We start from the raw sequence: 17,628 nt of genomic DNA, 5'->3' as shown, positions 1-17,628 counted from the left end.
AACTCGTAGTCTTAGAAGAATGACTGAAGAACCCAACTAATTTATTTAGCTTTAGTAAAATTTTTAACAAATCAGAAACACTAGCTAGAGCTTGTGTGACAATTGAATGTATCTGACGATCAGCGCACCAAAGATTGTCGTTGATAACTTTGCTGATGCGCATAGCTTTTATAACATTTGAACCTCCATCAGTTGTTGCCCATGTATATGTTTTTTTCTCCAAATTCAAGCGTTTTATTAAGTAATCTAGTTTTTCTACGATGTTTTAGGCATTATGTGCATCAAGAAATGGATCAAGTTTAACAAGAAGCTGAAACGTTTTGTAATAAAGTGAAGAGTGAGAGATTGGGAAGCAAGATTATAACAAGAAGTCCAGACATCAGTAGTAAAGACACAACCATCAAGATCAATCCTCTCATTGTCAATAATTTTGTTCACATGATCACTGATGCATTTATATAATTTAGAAATTCTGTCCTGAGAAAGTGATTTTGATGAAACAGGGTTATACTTCCCCTTCGTTGCTTGCTTCATTATTTCATGAAAATATTTACTATCCACTATCCTAAAAGGTAGTTGTTTGTGGACGATCTACTTAATCAATGATGATATCTACTTAGTCAATGATATTACATTTTCAATATGGTCTTTGGGCCATGGAAAAACAACACGAGAAGTTTTAGATGCTTTAGCAGTTCTCGATTTACTAGATGATGTTAAAAATTGAGGATTAACTCAGGAGTGGCAGCAAGATAAGCTCGTTTGGGATTACTGATTTAATCTGTTTCTGAAGAGTCATTATCACAATAACTTGAAGCTTTTTTGCAATCTGTTGGCATAATTAAGTTTCTTATATTCTGGAAAAACTTGTCAGTATTGCCCGTTTAAATGATTAATTAGACCTGAAGTAGATTTTAGCAAAAAGTTTTTTTTCGCGCACATTACACTTTGCAAGAGTAGTATCAGTCACTTCAAAGAAATCCCAAATACAAGAATTTCTGGGCATTTGATGAAGAAAGGCAGCTTGCACCTGAAATTTCAAATGTTTAATCTAAATTAATATAAATGAAAGGAAATTCCTGTAGAATATCATTAGAATAAACAGATAAAATTTGTAAGGAAAAAAATACTTATATTTAACTAACTTTAGCGTGTTGTTTCATAAATATAATAAGTAAAGTAATAAATTATATAAACAATTATAGCAAAAACCAAAACAATTACAAGGCTTTAAATAATATTTTTGTTCGGAATAGCTCCAAGTGACCCTACCAAATTTGATTTGTTTAAAAAAATAAACTGGGTAAAAAAATTTATCAGTAAAGTTATCTCGCTGATGATTAATTTAAAAATTTTGATAATATAATTATTACATGATATAATATATAATAAGCGAATATAAATTACTTATTAATTAAAAACAAACTTATTAGTTATGTTTTCTTACTTATTATATAAAGTAAAGTAACAGTAATAAATTGTAGTAATTAGAACAAACTGCTATTAAATTCGTAATTAAAAGAAAATAACGATAAATAATATAACAATTACATTATAAAATCATGAAAAGTACAAGAAATAAAAAAAATATTTTTTCTGTTCATAAACTTAGGCACAAAAGGGACCCTTAACTCTTAAATGGTGTTTAATAAAAATTTTAATGAAATGAGGTGTATCTTCTATGTCTTAAATGGTGTCTTGATGTCTTGTATGTTTTAAAATTTTTTAAGAAAACTTAAATAATTGCTCAGTCTCCTTTTTATTATGCCGTTTTTCTAACACTCCTATTTTAACAACAGGATTTGAGTCCATACCAGGAATTTCAAGTAATCACCGTAATCACGTGTCTAACACTTCTATTTTAACACTTGTACTTTTTCTTTTAAATCTTGAAGCATTTTTCTGCTAAAACGTCTCCACTAACATAAGTCGGTGGCGGCTTCGTAAATTGATCGTAACCTGCAGATTGTTGGTATAACGTGATTCCGTAATTAACTGGAAGAGTATAAATCACAATACAATATTTAGTTAGCTAATTAAGTTACACAAAGCCACAGCCTTGTTAAACTCATCATCAGCTGTCAGCTGAGTATACGCATCTATACCCAAAATCGTATGTCGGTCACTTTTGTGAGGCATTTACGGTAAATGATGAGCTGTAGTAACTACGATGACTGAAAACTGTACAGTAGTTGTTTAAACTAATTAACTGATGTTGCCTCGATGACATTATTTGGCAAAGCACTCCAGTCATTGACTACACGGTTGTTAAAAAACGTCTAACATCTCGCGATGAAATCTAATTCGATGTTGAGTTCTGGGTGCTATGCTGCAAGGCTTTACGTGCCAATCAATTAGGCTGAAATTGTTGAGAAGCTTATATTGTTGAACATGATTGCCTCTTTTTCGTCTGTCTTCAAGAGTAGTTAATTTCATGATTTTACATCGAGTTTTGTAGTCTTTATTTCTCAAAGCCTGAGGAACTTTCGTGGCGTTGCGTTGTACCTTTTTAATTTTTTTTTTATGTCACTATTATCTTTTTATAAAAGCAAATACCTGTATAACTCTATTATCTTTTACTTAGTTCTTATTTTATGATTTTATTATTTAAATGTCAACGATTTTATTGTACAGCGATTTACTAAAATGTTTAAGAAAAGAACAAAAAAAAAAAGAGTTCCAAGCTTGTACGGCGAACTCCAGATGTGGTCTAATATATGCAGTATAAATTTTTTTCCACATGTTTTCCATATGGAAAGACATATGGAAAAAAATTTTATATACTCCAAAACTCTTTTCCATATGTTCCAATATAAATTCCGAGCATATTATTTGCTACGTTTGCAGCTATATTGCACTGTTGAGCATATTTAAGATTCTCAGACATAAGAATTCCGAGATCTTTTTCGGAATTTGTGACTTTTAAAACTACTCTGCTGGTTGTGCCGTCATTTTTGATTTTGTCAATAAAATAATCAAATTTTATTGTTTCAGAGTAACATGCGTGAATTAACATTTTTTTACATTCAACTCCATTAGCTAGGTTTGCGTCCATTTAAAAATTTCGTCTAGATTGGATTGTAAACTTGCTCGGTGTTCATCGTTTTCAACAACTTTCATGAGCTTTGTGTCATCTGCGTACATTTTGCAAATGGCTGATTTGACATGATTTGGCAGGTCATTAACAAAAGCGTTGGTCCTAACTCAGAACCTTGGAGAACCCCGTTAGTTCAATCCAGTCAGATATTGAATTTCCAAGTACAAAACACTGCTTGCGGTTTGTTAAGAAGGCCTTTATTCAATTTAAAAGATTGCTATTTATATAATACATTTCAAGCTTTTGCAGCGGTCTTACGTGCGAAACTTTATCGAATGTCTTTGCAAAGTCAAGAAAAATTAGGACGGCTGGTTTTTTCTTTGATTTGCTAATTCAAAAGGTCCATTGTTTTTAAAAAATTTGTGGTGCAAGTCTTTTTTGAAATAAAACCATGTTGAGTTTTGGAAAGCAATTGAAGAGTACACGAGAAAACACGGCTGTCATATTTAAAAAGTTTTGAGAAAGTATATATTAATCATTTATAAAAGTTTTCATATAAAGCATAGAAGTAAATTAGAAAAAATTATTTCTTGATACATTTTTAATAAAATACTTAAAAAAATTTTTTTTCCCTAACTTTATACAAAGACTTTTATAAATGATTAATACATACTTTCTCAAAACTCTTTAAATGTGACTCCGCCGTTTTTTCCCGTGTACTCTTCAATTTGTTTTTTTGCAAAATTATCGATTATGACTTGTCTAACTATTTTTTCCATAAGTTTGCATCGAACAGAGGTGAGCGATATTGGCCTGTAATTGACTGGATCTGTTCTGCTACCTTTTTTTATAAATAGGTGTAATATTAGCTCTGAGCCAAGATGATGGTAACATTTTCAAATATCAAAAAATAAAATTTATAAAAATAAAATATAATAATATATTCGTAAATTTCAAATTATTTTTAGTTTATATTAGCTTAACAAATAAAATTTAAATTATATTCTATAAACAAATAATATTCGTTGAACAAATATTTACTCGTTTAACGAATAAAAGTAAACCAATACATACGTTCCCGTTTATTTGTTTGACGAATATATATTTGTAAAAGATTATTATTTATTAAACGAATAAAGGTTTACGAATATATTCGTACCCTGCAAATAATTTAAACGATTAGTTTTTACGAATATTCTTTAACAAATATTCTCTAACGAATATTTGTACATCAATACTGAATAAGCGAATATTCGTCGCACCCTACAACGTTTTACAAAAATAAATTTTTTTATTAACATAATCTTAAATTTAAATAAATTATATAATTGTATGTTTATATATATATTATAAATATTTTCCGATAGGACACTTGTATTCCGAGCTGCCGATATAACAAAAGTTGAAAGTTCTATATCGCTGTCAAAAGCACGCGTTAGAATTAATTTGCCATATATATAAATTTAGACACGCTGAGCCCACATTTTAAATTCTGGGGTTTGATTACTTTAAATTAAAGTAGTAAAAGTGCAAAACTTTTATCAAATTAAATGATACCAAAATATATTGTTTATGGTAAAACACAAATTAGGTCAAATACCATATTACCATATACTATTTTATGTAGTAACTTTTTAAAAAAATGTTGGTAAATACAACAACAGAGAAACAGGAAACAAAACTTTTCGAATTTTCTACTTCATACCATGACCCCTATACATACAACAAACTAACATTGAAAAATAAATCAATTTGTAATACCGATAAGCAAAATTCCTTACTAATATTTTTATTAAAAAACTACTATTTTTATAATTGTCGATTATTAATTTCAAGTTTAAAATAATATTTTCATTTTTAAATACTGCTTTTATATACTGTTAGTAAAAGAAACTTCCATTTTAATGTTCGAAGCTACTTTTTTATCACGATTACTATTTTCAAAATTGGATTTTGCAAACGGATCTATGCAAAATTGACATATTTCCTTTATGTGATATAACTTCTGAATTAAGTTCAAACTTTTCCTAATGACCAATTTATAGAATGACTTATAGCATTTTACTCTTGATTTTATTTTATGATTGACAATAGCAATGAGGTTCTTGTCAATCAGGTTTGCATTAGTAATTATAGAAAAGAAGAATTTAAATAGACAGAAAAGCTGACGGAATATTTTTTTACAAGACTGCTGCAACTTTAAATGTAAAAATTTTACCTTTGAAGCTAAATATTAATATTCTGCGATTTTTAAACTGGTAATTAGTTTATTATTGAATTTAATTATGACTGAGTGAATTGGAACGGAAAACAATACAGTTTGTAAAATGGTAAAATGTTGTTTCGTATACAAGTATTATTTCGAAATTGTTTTTAAGTTTTAAATCAGACTTTAATTATCATGACAGCTGAAAGTTTGCTGGATTCAAATGAAAAAAAAAGTTTGCTGGATTCAAATGAAAAAAAATTAAATCATAGGCTTTCTTTTTACTCTTTTTGCACTTGTCAATAATGTTCTTATAGCATCAAATGTTCCTGTAGGAGCAGACAGGTCTCCATATATAGGATCCCACCAACTTACGTTAGCTGTTTTCCACGGATTACGATCAATATCCGTTATCGGATACTTCGGAAGATTTTCTAAAAGAACCTCGCCTCTACAAACCGGGGGTGAAGTATACATAACATAAGTCGAATGCACACTAGACAGAGGAATATGATGGTACCAATTTCTATAAGTCGAATTGTCTATACACTTTGTCTTTTGTTTACCACTTTCCAACTTTCCTACCTGATTTACATTTACATCAGAATTCGGCAATTCTTCTGGCAGTGGTGGTACACTGTTAATTACTTCTATTAAAGGTAAAGGTGGTGCATCATTAGAATCATTTTCATCTGGTGCAATATCCATTTCGCATGGACCTTCTTCGTTATCAAACTTAAGTCGCTTAATAATAGGCTCTTTATCGGAATATCCCATAAGAACAGCACGCTTTTTCAAAATTTGAAGTCCAACATCTGGTTGAAACTCTGGAAAATTCATTTCTCGACATTGATCTTCGACACCTAAATATAAAAGTGCAAATTAAAAGTGCATGGTAAGAAAAAGAACTTGATACAAACACAAGTACATCATGGTACAAGATGTTTGTACCAGGGATGGGAAGCCGGAGGATATTGGAAGGAGCAAGAGCCAAGGGAACTAGAGCATTAGGTTTTTGGAAAGAGGTGGTGCTGCAGCTTTAACATAGATCATCCAGGTCATATTTGAAAAATCCGGAAAATTGTTTGGGTAAAATATCCGAAATACATTTTCCCTTATTTTCCTTTTAACTTTGTTTTTAGCTGAGTTTTTTTTTAACTTTTTCTTTATTTTTCTTTGAGTGTTGAATGAAAAAGCTAAAAAAACAAATATATTACAAAAAATTTTACTTAAACTTGAATGTATAGAAAATGTTTTGGATATCCGGAAAAACTAAAAGCTGAAAAAAATATCAGGAATTCCGAAATATCTATATATCATGAGACAAAATATACAGCATATACAATATTGATTTAGTCAAAAAAAAACAACCTGCTCAACGCACTTAATGCAAGTTATCATATTTTTTGTCTAGCTTATTCTCTGTGATTACAAACATACATTTGTTCCGGTCCGCAACATATTAAGGTCAGTTTCCACTCATCCGTTTTACTACGGGAAAGGGATGGGAAAATTAATCACGTGAGCATGCGCAGATTGTAAGTTAGTTTTCCCGAAGCTTAGTTTTTCCCATCATGTTTGTTTTGGAAAAAAGTTGATTTGAAACCAACTTTTTCCCGTGAAAAAGCAAACATGAAAATTGGCAGCCAATCGCGTTGCTATAATCTTCGAGAATTAAATACAAAAAAAGTAGAAAAGTTTCGAAAAATTTTTCCGTTTTTGTAATTTTGTCATAAACATTACTTTTGTGATTTTGCCATAAACATTTATTTTTCTATAATTATGTTTGTAATTATATCAAAGTTATTTATGCTTAAATTTTTAATTGCTTACTATGATGCCAAATGGAAACCATTACGATATTTATTTACCTATTTCAATTTTATGTCAATATATTCGAATAACTTATAAATCCCCTTAACTACACAAGTACTTGTCCTTTTTTTGCAGGAGTAAAACTTAAAAACATTTTTTTTAATAATAATTAATTTTTCCCTTCTATTTATTAATATAAGGTAAAATAATGTAACTATTTTTGTGACTGTACTATATTAAAATACTGTTTTCTATTAAAATACTATAAAATAGTCATGTAAGCTATTACCTTTTTTGGTAAAGTATAACAAATAAGTTTTTAAATTAAATGGTAAAATGTAATAGCTTGTATAACTTTCATTAAGATAAAAAAACATAAAACATACTTGGATCATAGCGAAAGTCATATGGTGCTGCACACAACGATTTTCCTCTTACAAGTCATATATTGTCCCCTCAGTATTATCTTGTTCTATCTAAAAATGTAATAAATAAAATGTTCTATCTAATATATAAAGTAAATACAATGTTCTACCTGATATAATATATTATATTATATTACATAAAACATTGTATTTATTTATATATAATTTCTTTTTGTATTCATTTGACATAATAGATAGAACATTTTATTTATTACATTTGTAGTTAGATTAAGATAATACTGAGGGGACGATATAATCAGAAAGCTGATTGTTTTTTTAATAACTCATTATTGCTTTGTTCTTTAAGAACATTGAATGCTCTTTTTAGATTCAACTAACATATTTGACGTCTCCAAAAAACCATTCTCTTGATTTTGTTAAACTTATTTGAAAAACCAGACTTGTCTACATAATATATATATTTACATATATATATTAAATATATAGTGCTATATTATAATGTTGTATATATATATATATATATATATATATATATATATATATATATATATATATATATATATATATATATATATATATATATATATATATATATATATTTCTATTATTAATGTATTTAATTCAACAGCATGTGCATACAAATAGGAACAAGGCTCATAAACATAATTAAATAGTGTAAATAAAATGTACAAATACACCCATCCACAACAACCCATCACTTAGACAGTCTTTTGTAAACCAAATCGACAGTGAAATATTATTATATATATATATATATATATATATATATATATATATATATATATATACATATATACATATATACATATATACATATATATATATACATATACATATATACAGTATCGGACAAAACAAGTGCAACCAAATAATGCTAATTTAGTTTCTTTATATAAAAGTGCTGCATTTTTTCAATTTAGAGAAATATCTATGTAACTGTTTAGAGACAAAGTTCTTCAAGTTTTATTCATCACAAAGTTCATTATTTGTACACGAAAATTAATAAATTAATCAAAAGTATTAAAAAAAGTTGATTTCTTTCTGGACAAAACTAGTGCAACTCATCAAAATGTTGACCAAGCTGTATTTCGATATCAATATTTTGTGGCGAATCCTTTGTTGTTGATCACAGCCTTGCATCTTCGAGGCATAGATTCGATCAGGTGATCAATGAAACTTTGTGGAATCGCTGCCCAGGCCTTTTGGATTTGTTCAAACAGTTGATCCTTAGGGATCGTCCATAAAGTACGTACGCTCATAGGGGGGAGGGGGGGGGGTCTTCAAAAAGCGTACGAAAGCGTATGGGGGGGGGGGGGGGGGGGGGGGGGGGTTCAATTTAAAAGTACGTACTTCGATTTTCTAATTTATCACAATTAACCAGCTAATCAATAGAAAAGTTACATTCTGACTAAAGATTCTAGTTTGCCAACATAAAAAGATGTATGGTATATGAAGTAGAGGGTCTAGTTTTCCTCTATGCACACACATGTATGGGCGCCCTCAGAATTTTTTGATGTTCCAGATAGGACACTTTCACACATCGTGCAAACTCATAACTTAAGTTTGTTTATACCTATGCCAAATGAGGAGGCCTTGCAAAATATCCGGATGGCGGAGGCCTGTGAACAAAAAGCCTTAAAACGCTTACCTTCCCGACCCCCAAAATGAGAGGGGTGTAAATTTTGCATGGCTATAACTTTTGGATTTGGAAAAAAATTTGGATGGCCTCCGCCATCCAAATTTTTTGCAAGGCCACCTCATTTGGCATATTAACAAACTTAAGTTTGCACGTTGTGTGAAAGTGTTCTATCATCAAAAATCAAAACATCAAAAAATCCTGAGGGGGCCATGCACACATGCCCGCCCTTATATACTGGCCCTGAGTAAGACCTGAGGGCCGTGGTTGATGGGACGGAGTCACCCCAAAAAAAACGTGTCAATGGCGTCTCAAAGACCGCTAGGTTTTGCTAAAATAAAAAGCTTCTTAAAATAGCAAAAGGGCACAAAATTTGCTGTTGCTCCCTCCCACTGGGTTTTACCCTTTGTTTTCAATATTACTGATCTCACCTTAGACTCGTTTTTTACTTACTAAAGAGGGGTGCCTGAAAAAAACGTCCACCTTAAGTATAGTTTATTTACATTTGATTCGTTAAAAAAATAAAAAAAGTTTTCCTAGACTTCACCGAGAATCGAACCTGGATCTCCGTCGACTATTGCCGCCGCATAAACCTTTCGCCCAGGAGAGGGGGGGGGGGGGATATTTGAGAAACGTACGTACTAGGGGGGGGGGGGGGGGTATTTGAGAAACGTACGTACTTTTAAGGGGGGGTGTGGGGACATAAAAGTACGCATGGCAACAGGGGGGAGGGGGGGGGTCAAATTTCAAAATTTTTGGCGTACGTACTTTATGGACGACCCCTTATTACAAACACCTTCACGATTAATTCTGCGGTTGACAATCTCCCACAGGTTCTCGATAGGGTTGAGATCCGGAGATTGAGGCGGCCAATCCATCACCGATAGGTGGTTGTCTTGAAACCACTGCTTGACTACTTTTGCAGTGTATTTCGGATCGTTGTCTTGCTGAAAAACCCATTTTATTGGCATATTCCATTCAGCATGAGGTAACATAACATCTTTCAGGATATTTTTATACATAAAATGGTCCATTATTCCATCGTTTCGATGTATTGGACCTAGACCATTAGCAGAAAAACACTCCCAGACCATCACATTGCCTCCCCCATGCTTCCAGTCTTATGGCAGTAACGTAAAGCGAGGCATTTTTCGGCCGGTCGACGCTCAATGCCATCGCTCCCAATGATGTTGAACTTTGATTCATCACTGAACAGGACAGTTCGCCATTTCTGCACATTCTAGTCAATATGAGATGTAGCAAACAGGAGTCTTTTCTTCTAGTTTTTTAGTGAAATCAGCGGTTTCTTTGCAGGGCGTCGAGAAAACAATCCGGCTTCAACAGCACGTCGTCTGATTGTTCGGTCTGATACAGGCAGCTCTAATTGCTTTTGTATCTCGACTGATGATATCCAGGGATCCTTCTTGACATATCTAACAATCATAGAATCCTCTATAGAAGTGGTGGAATGCAGTCTTCCACCTTTGTTATCTGCTGCTAACTTCCCCGTAGAACGATATTTGGAACATAGTCTTGATACGGTCCATTTTTTCACTATTTATCACAAATAATTTATTGTGACATTCCACTTACGTAATCGCCAATAATTTGCTTTCTTAGTTCTAATCCAAGACTGTCGGGAGCCATTTTTGCACTTGAAGTCATAAAAATAATAAAAATAAATAATCACAACTCTCAAGGCTTACCGTGTTACATTTACCTTGTGATGATACAATAATGCTCTGTGGAGCACAACGTCTTGGTTGGATGTGGACTGTATTGATGTAATGAAACTTGTTGTATTTCACTTCTTGTATTGATGTTTTTCGATAAAACACTTTGATAAAACTCATTTTGATAAACTGTCTTGATAATACGGACTGATTGACTTCCATATACTGACAGAATTACATGTCGATTTACATGTCTCTTATATAGTAAAATGAACCTGTGTGAACCTGTTCTGGAAGATTCTAGATGCTTCTTTTCGATGCTTCTGGAAGCTTCTGAATGTTTCTGGATACTTCTGGATGCTTCTGCATGCTTCTTCTGGAAACTTCTGGAAGCTTCTGCATGCTTCTGGAAACTTCTGGATACTTCCTTTAAATATTAAAAAACTTCCGTGACGCTGACACAGACCAGACTTAAGAAAATGAAACAAACCAAAAAAATTGCACTTGTTTTGTCCGCTGCAAAATGGCACTTGTCAACGAAATTCTGCCTGTGTGCTGTCACCTGTCAGCTGATTGCTCATGTCATGGCATGTTATGACTCAAGACTCCTGAACTGTTTGCTGTGGTAGTATAGTTTGTTTCGTTTTTAAGACATGTAAAATTAGGAACACTTTTTAGCATTGTTCGATATATATATATATATACATATATATGTATGTATGTATGTATGTATATATATATATATATATATATATATATATATATATATATATATATATATATATATCTTATATATTATAAACACATCGTATAACAAGAATATAAGTCATATTCTTGTTATACGATGTGTTTATAATTTGTAAGTTGATTTGAATAAAAAGACAGTGTATAACTATTTTTAAATTATTTTGATAAAAAGACAGTGTATAACTATATTTAAACTATTTTGATATAATAATATATTAACAATATTTTGCAGACCTATTGTGGTCAGCTTCATCAGGTAATAATAAAAAGTTACAAAATAACATAAAACAGACCGCTTTAACAGAAGACATTAAAAAGTGTCAAATATAAAGTCCAATTAAATATTATAATGACGTCAATTAATTTTTTGTCAAAGTGGGTCCCCAAGTTTTTGTTTTAACCTTATCCCTGCCATCTCGATTTAGAACACCTTGCCTAATACCTATCTCATATCAAACTCTTGCTTTGTTACAAGACGCCAGTGGTTATGCTTGGGTTGATGTTTGAGTTCGGTTTTATTTGAACATATGTTATTGCATCTTTACCATGTTCTTAAAACTCATAAAATCCATTCAGTGTATTTGTAATACAAAATAACTGTAATAAAAAATAGTTGTAATATAAATTGACTAATTAATTCAAGAAATTTTGTCAACGATGCTAAAGAATGGAAGATAGGCCCTAATGAAATTCAGGTTTCATTCAATTTAGTTAATTTATATCCATTCATACCAATTGATGAAGCAATTCCTGTTATTATTAACATATTGAATGATGATCTTGACAATTTAAAAACTAGGAATAAATTAACTCTTATAGATATACACCAGTTAATTGAACTTTCATTAAGCATTCAGGTTCAATTGGTTTATCATTGATGGTAGTCATAGCTGAAGCATTTTTGCAAAGTATAGAAAAAAAAGCCCTTAATATAGCCTTTGATAATTCATTCCAACCAATAACTTACAAAAGGTATGTAGATAATAGCCATGCTCGCTTCGATTCAAAAAAAAAGCAAGAGCTGTTTCTTAAAACTTTAAATGAAAAAAACCCCTCCATAAAATATACTGTTGAACTTAACAACGAAAGAAAACAACTTAATTTTTTAGAAATTTGTATTACAAATATGATGAATGGATTTTATGAGTTTCAAAGAAACGGTAAAGATGCTATAACAAATGTTCAAATAAAACCGAACTCCAACATCAACCCAACCATAACCACTGGCGTCTTTTAAGGTTTTTTATGTAGAACAAAATAAATCTGCTCTCAAAAATATCTCTCACAAGAAATTAATTTCCTCATAAATACATTTTTTGAAAATGGCTATAACAAAAGTTATCTTATCAAAATAACCAAAAACTATTTACACTGCTTTTCAAAAAATACTACATCGAATCAATTAGATAAACAGTTTGTTAAACTACCTTGGATACCTATTATTGACCCAAAACTCCAAAGAGAATTTAGAAAACAAAAGATCAGAGTTATATTTACTTCAGCTCCCAATTCAAACAACATACTATGCAACAACAAAACAAAACTACCTTCAAGCTCAAATCTGGGAGTTTACTAACTTAAATGCTTATGTGGAAATATATATATTAGTGAGACCATAAAGAAAATCATTTCAAGAGTGCAGAACACCAAAGAGCTTGTAAAAATAAAAAATGGTTGAGTTCAGGAGCCACGGAACATTTTAGAACATGTCATGGTAACTTTGATTGGCTAAATCCTAAGACCTTGGCAGTAATTCCAGAATACAGGATAAGAAAAACTAGAGAATCCCTGAAGATTAACAAAGCAAGAGTTTGATATAAGACAGGTATTGGGCAAGGTGTTCTAAATCGAGATGACAAGGATAATACACTAACAAAATTTACATATATATATATATATATATATATATATATATATATATATATATATATATATATATATATATATATATATATATATATTTGTATGTATATATATATATATATATATATATATATATATATATACATATATATATATATACATATTTTTTTTATATTTATTTTTGTTACTTTTATTTATTATATATTATATTTTATTTTTACTTTCATCTATTTACAAAAACAAAAACCTCAACTCTAAGCCTGACCTTGATGCTGACCCAAATCAAACCCTCAGTAGATGTAGCAGCACTTTGTTGCGAGTCAGGCTATTTGATAGTGGATGTATGTACTTTTTGCTCTCTATAAAAGTTGCTTATGGAGACTTTTTTTTATACAAAAAATGATGCTTACAGGGACAAAAAAGTAGCGGGTACACAAATATATTCCTGATATGGTTAATGTCCTCATAAGTATTTGTTTCTTTGTAAAATCTGTCCCCGGAAATGATACTACAGGTATATATATACAGTATGTAGTATATACAGACCTAACTACTTAGATATGTATAAATACTTATCTACTGAGGTTTCTTTCCAATTGATTTTCATTGTAATTTGTTTTTAACTTGCTTTATTTGATATGATATCAATGTTTCAATTTTTCATTTTGTGAATCAGGTAGATTACTCTTTGGAAAAGTGATAGAAAATACTGTTCGAGTGTATTAAATATTTTATTAGTTGCAACTGAAAGTTCTGGATATTCATTGCTTTTAATTTTTTGCTAACCGTGCATCCTTAACAGTTGACAGAAGACTATGCCACATTTTAATAAGACTATGCAGCATTAAAGTAATTTTTGTCTTCTAGGACACTTTTGACCTAATTCTCCTTCTTGCTTTAAAAGCTCAACAAATAGCCTTGTTTTTTAAATGGATTATAATCAATATGAAATAAAAGATTTTTTCAATATGATTTAATAGCCTTTATCTGAAAACCTTATGATTTTTATTTACAAAATGATGTCAAATAATTGAAAATCACAAGGTCTTTAGATCAAGATCAAAAAATGAAGCATTAAAAAAAAACATAAAATTAAACATTATTATTTTTGATTTTATGTTTTATAGTTAAACTATAAATATAAAACTTATTAAAACAACATCTTAAGGGACCCTGCTATTTTTTATATATTTACAATAACCACTGGTAATTTTAAGACCAGATTTTTAGTTAAATGGTATTATGGCATTATAAAATAGAGGTGATGCATATCACAGAAATGTTTAAAATTTAAACTTAGACTTTTAAATAAACCTTTAGAAATTAAACATATAAAGCCAAGCAAGCAGCATGTCAAATTTTGCGTTTATCACATTCAAATTAGTAAAAACTTTCATAATAAAAACAGATTTTAAACTTGAGAAACTAATTTTTTTTGCTCTTTGATGTAATTGCAGACATACAACTGGTTAGAAATTAAATATATAACTTAAAACTTGTTTAAGAATATCGTTGTTTTTTAGTTAATGTTTTACCTTAGTATAGCATAAACATCATTTTATACCAAAAAACCTCAACTATAAAGCAAAATTTTATACCAAAACCTTAGTAATTTAAAAAAATTTTAACTTCAATTAATTTAAGACATACGAAAGTACTAAAATTAAAAAAAAAATTATTTTATTATTTTAAAAAAATTCAATGAAACATATCCTTTTTAGTAAACCGCAAAATTCGTGTCAAGTATACACACAAAACTTTAGACAAAACAACTAAAAATTCGATCATTAATCATCACAGATGGCTTTTATCTGAACTGCGGATTTAAGCTTGAACTTAAAAAAAGCTGAAAATAATTAAAACTGAGCCTCAGGGCCGTCCCGAAGAGATCACTCATGGAGGAGGGGGAAGGGGGGGGGGGAATGTTGTATGTGTTTTTTGCCAACTAGAGACATAAAAAAAAAGGTCCTCGATATTTGACATTTGCTAACTGAAATGACATATGTGCCAACTCAAATGCATTTTTAAATTATTAAGATTAACAAATAAAACAAGGATTGCTGCAGCTTATTTTAAGAAATTAAATTGTAATTAATTCTTCAGTTTCTTTATTACTTGTTTGTTTTTTAATAAAAATTTATTGTTAGGGAATTCTTTTATTGCTGTTATCGAAGTTTGATTCTTGTTCATTTTTATGAAAATTTATTTAACATTTGTATACATTTTAATTTTTTTTGTGTGTTTTTTATATTCTAAAAACAGAACTTAAATATCCTAAAAACTTCTCTTGCATTTTTCTAACAAATTTCTTGTTTATTTACTAAGAGAATACTTGTTTTTCAGAAAAACTTTCAGGTGTTAAAAAATTGAAAATTAGTTTAAATAACAATCCTTCTTGTTTAAATTATTCAGTGTTTGAAGTCTTAGAATATAATTATCAATTTACTAAACAAGCCAGGAATATGTGAAGTCTCACATAATAAAAATATTGCAGCTCAATGAAAAAACTACTTTCCTTTAATGTAATTTTTTAATTTTGTTTAATTTTGTTGTCAAATAGAAATTAGAGATTAACTTGTATTATTAACAATTGGTAAGGTAAAATTTATGTTATATTATGTATATATATATGCATATATAAACATCATTATGATCAACATGATCATCATCATCATCATCATCATCATCATCATCATCATCATCATCATCATCATCATCATCATCATCATCATCATCATCATCATCATCATCATCATCATCATCATCATCATCATCATCATCATCATCATCATCTTCTTCTCTTTAGGCAAATACTACATCATATAAATACTAAAAGTTTATATAAATATAAAAGGATATTGTATGCAGAATCTAAATAAATAGCAAACATATATGTTTATATCCATAATATGTATGCATAAAGCGCATCTCAGAAGCTTTTATTCCTTCTGGACTAATAGTTTGGAAGCTTTTATTCCTACTCTTAAAGTCAAACCTCATTCTATATTTTTCACTATCTTGAGCAGTTGTTTTATTAATCATTTATTATCTTTTTTACAAGAACATCTCTCTTAAGAACAAATGTCCTTTTATTATTCCAAGAAGCCATTGTAAAAAGGTCACATTGTTAAGCTCTGTTATTCTCAGTTTACTAAATCTTGTACCTTATATCAGATGTTAGGTTCTAGAGACTTTTGGTTAGTTTTCAACTATGTCATTAACTAAAGTAAGTCTAACATTTAATCTCATTAATTATATAATATTTAATAATATTTAATTTTTAAAAAGTGCTAAATAAGTGGTTTCAATTTTTTAAAACTCTAGAAAACTCTTTGACCTCTACCAACTATCTTACGATTAGTCTTCACTCTGTTATTAGTTTCTTTATATAAAGGTTTTGAGATGATTAAATTATTTCTTACTAACTGCAGTAATAAAGTTAATCTTGAAGGCCTACACTCTTCTTTATTTCAAGTAACTTTAAGGGTACCACAAGGTAACTCGTGGTACTCTTAATTCTTTGCTCCTGTATTGTTTCTTATCTACAAAATGAATTTTCATGAAAGTTTAAAGTTTCATCTAAAAAAAACTCTGTTGACGACTCATCTTTATACTCTTGTCTTGACAAAAAATTTTTTTTTGCTTAGAACAATTTTTGATTGCTTAGAACAAGCAGCTGATTTTTAATCTGACCTCTCTTGTGTAGCAGCCTAAGGTTTGCTGTGGCTTATGGATTTAAATTCTGGATTTAAAATCTGCAACTTTTGTTAGACAACAAAACTCATTTATTCACTGCAAAAAAATATTGCAATAATGTTGATATTCCTTATATTGATGAATAACAACCCTCTTACTTTCAGACAAAGTCGAAAAGCACATTATAAATTTAATGTGGCCATGGTGTAGTTGTAGAGCACTTGCATCATAAGTGAGAGGTACTAATTTCGGTCCCCACCAAGTCCATGGTAGTACTGCACTCAACGTGTTTCTCTGCGCATCGGCCTTGGTTGTCAAGGTTCTTGTTTCGGAGTTTTATAGTTGAGAGAGGGTTATAACCACAATTAAGTAGTGGCGTTTTCAGCACTGGGGAGGTGAATTAACATTAAAAAAAAATAGTGATAAATTAGTTCTGCTTTATCTGCCAAGCTTGAGCCACTCTTCCATTGTTGTAAGGTTGCATTTCTTTCTTTTTTCTACAAATACAATCATGGTCTATGCTCGAACAAGCTATCATCTCTATAATG

The 17,628-nt window shown here is 30.0% G+C and overlaps 1 protein-coding gene across 1 annotated transcript in view; it reads right to left on the bottom strand.

Moving 5' to 3' along the window:
• Positions 1-5,503: 5,503 nt before the first annotated feature.
• LOC100208184 (zinc finger CCHC domain-containing protein 8) overlaps positions 5,504-17,628 on the bottom strand; it is a 34,430-nt gene continuing 22,305 nt past the window's right edge. Inside the window, exon 3 of the mRNA XM_065806172.1 lies at positions 5,504-6,106. Within this exon, the coding sequence (XP_065662244.1) occupies positions 5,505-6,106 (602 nt within the window). The 3' untranslated portion in view covers position 5,504. The remainder of the gene's footprint in view (positions 6,107-17,628) is intronic.

Source organism: Hydra vulgaris, chromosome 09 (assembly GCF_038396675.1).
Source record: "Hydra vulgaris chromosome 09, alternate assembly HydraT2T_AEP".
Taxonomy (NCBI): Eukaryota; Metazoa; Cnidaria; class Hydrozoa; order Anthoathecata; family Hydridae; genus Hydra; species Hydra vulgaris.
This window is presented reverse-complemented; position numbering and strand designations above follow the sequence as displayed.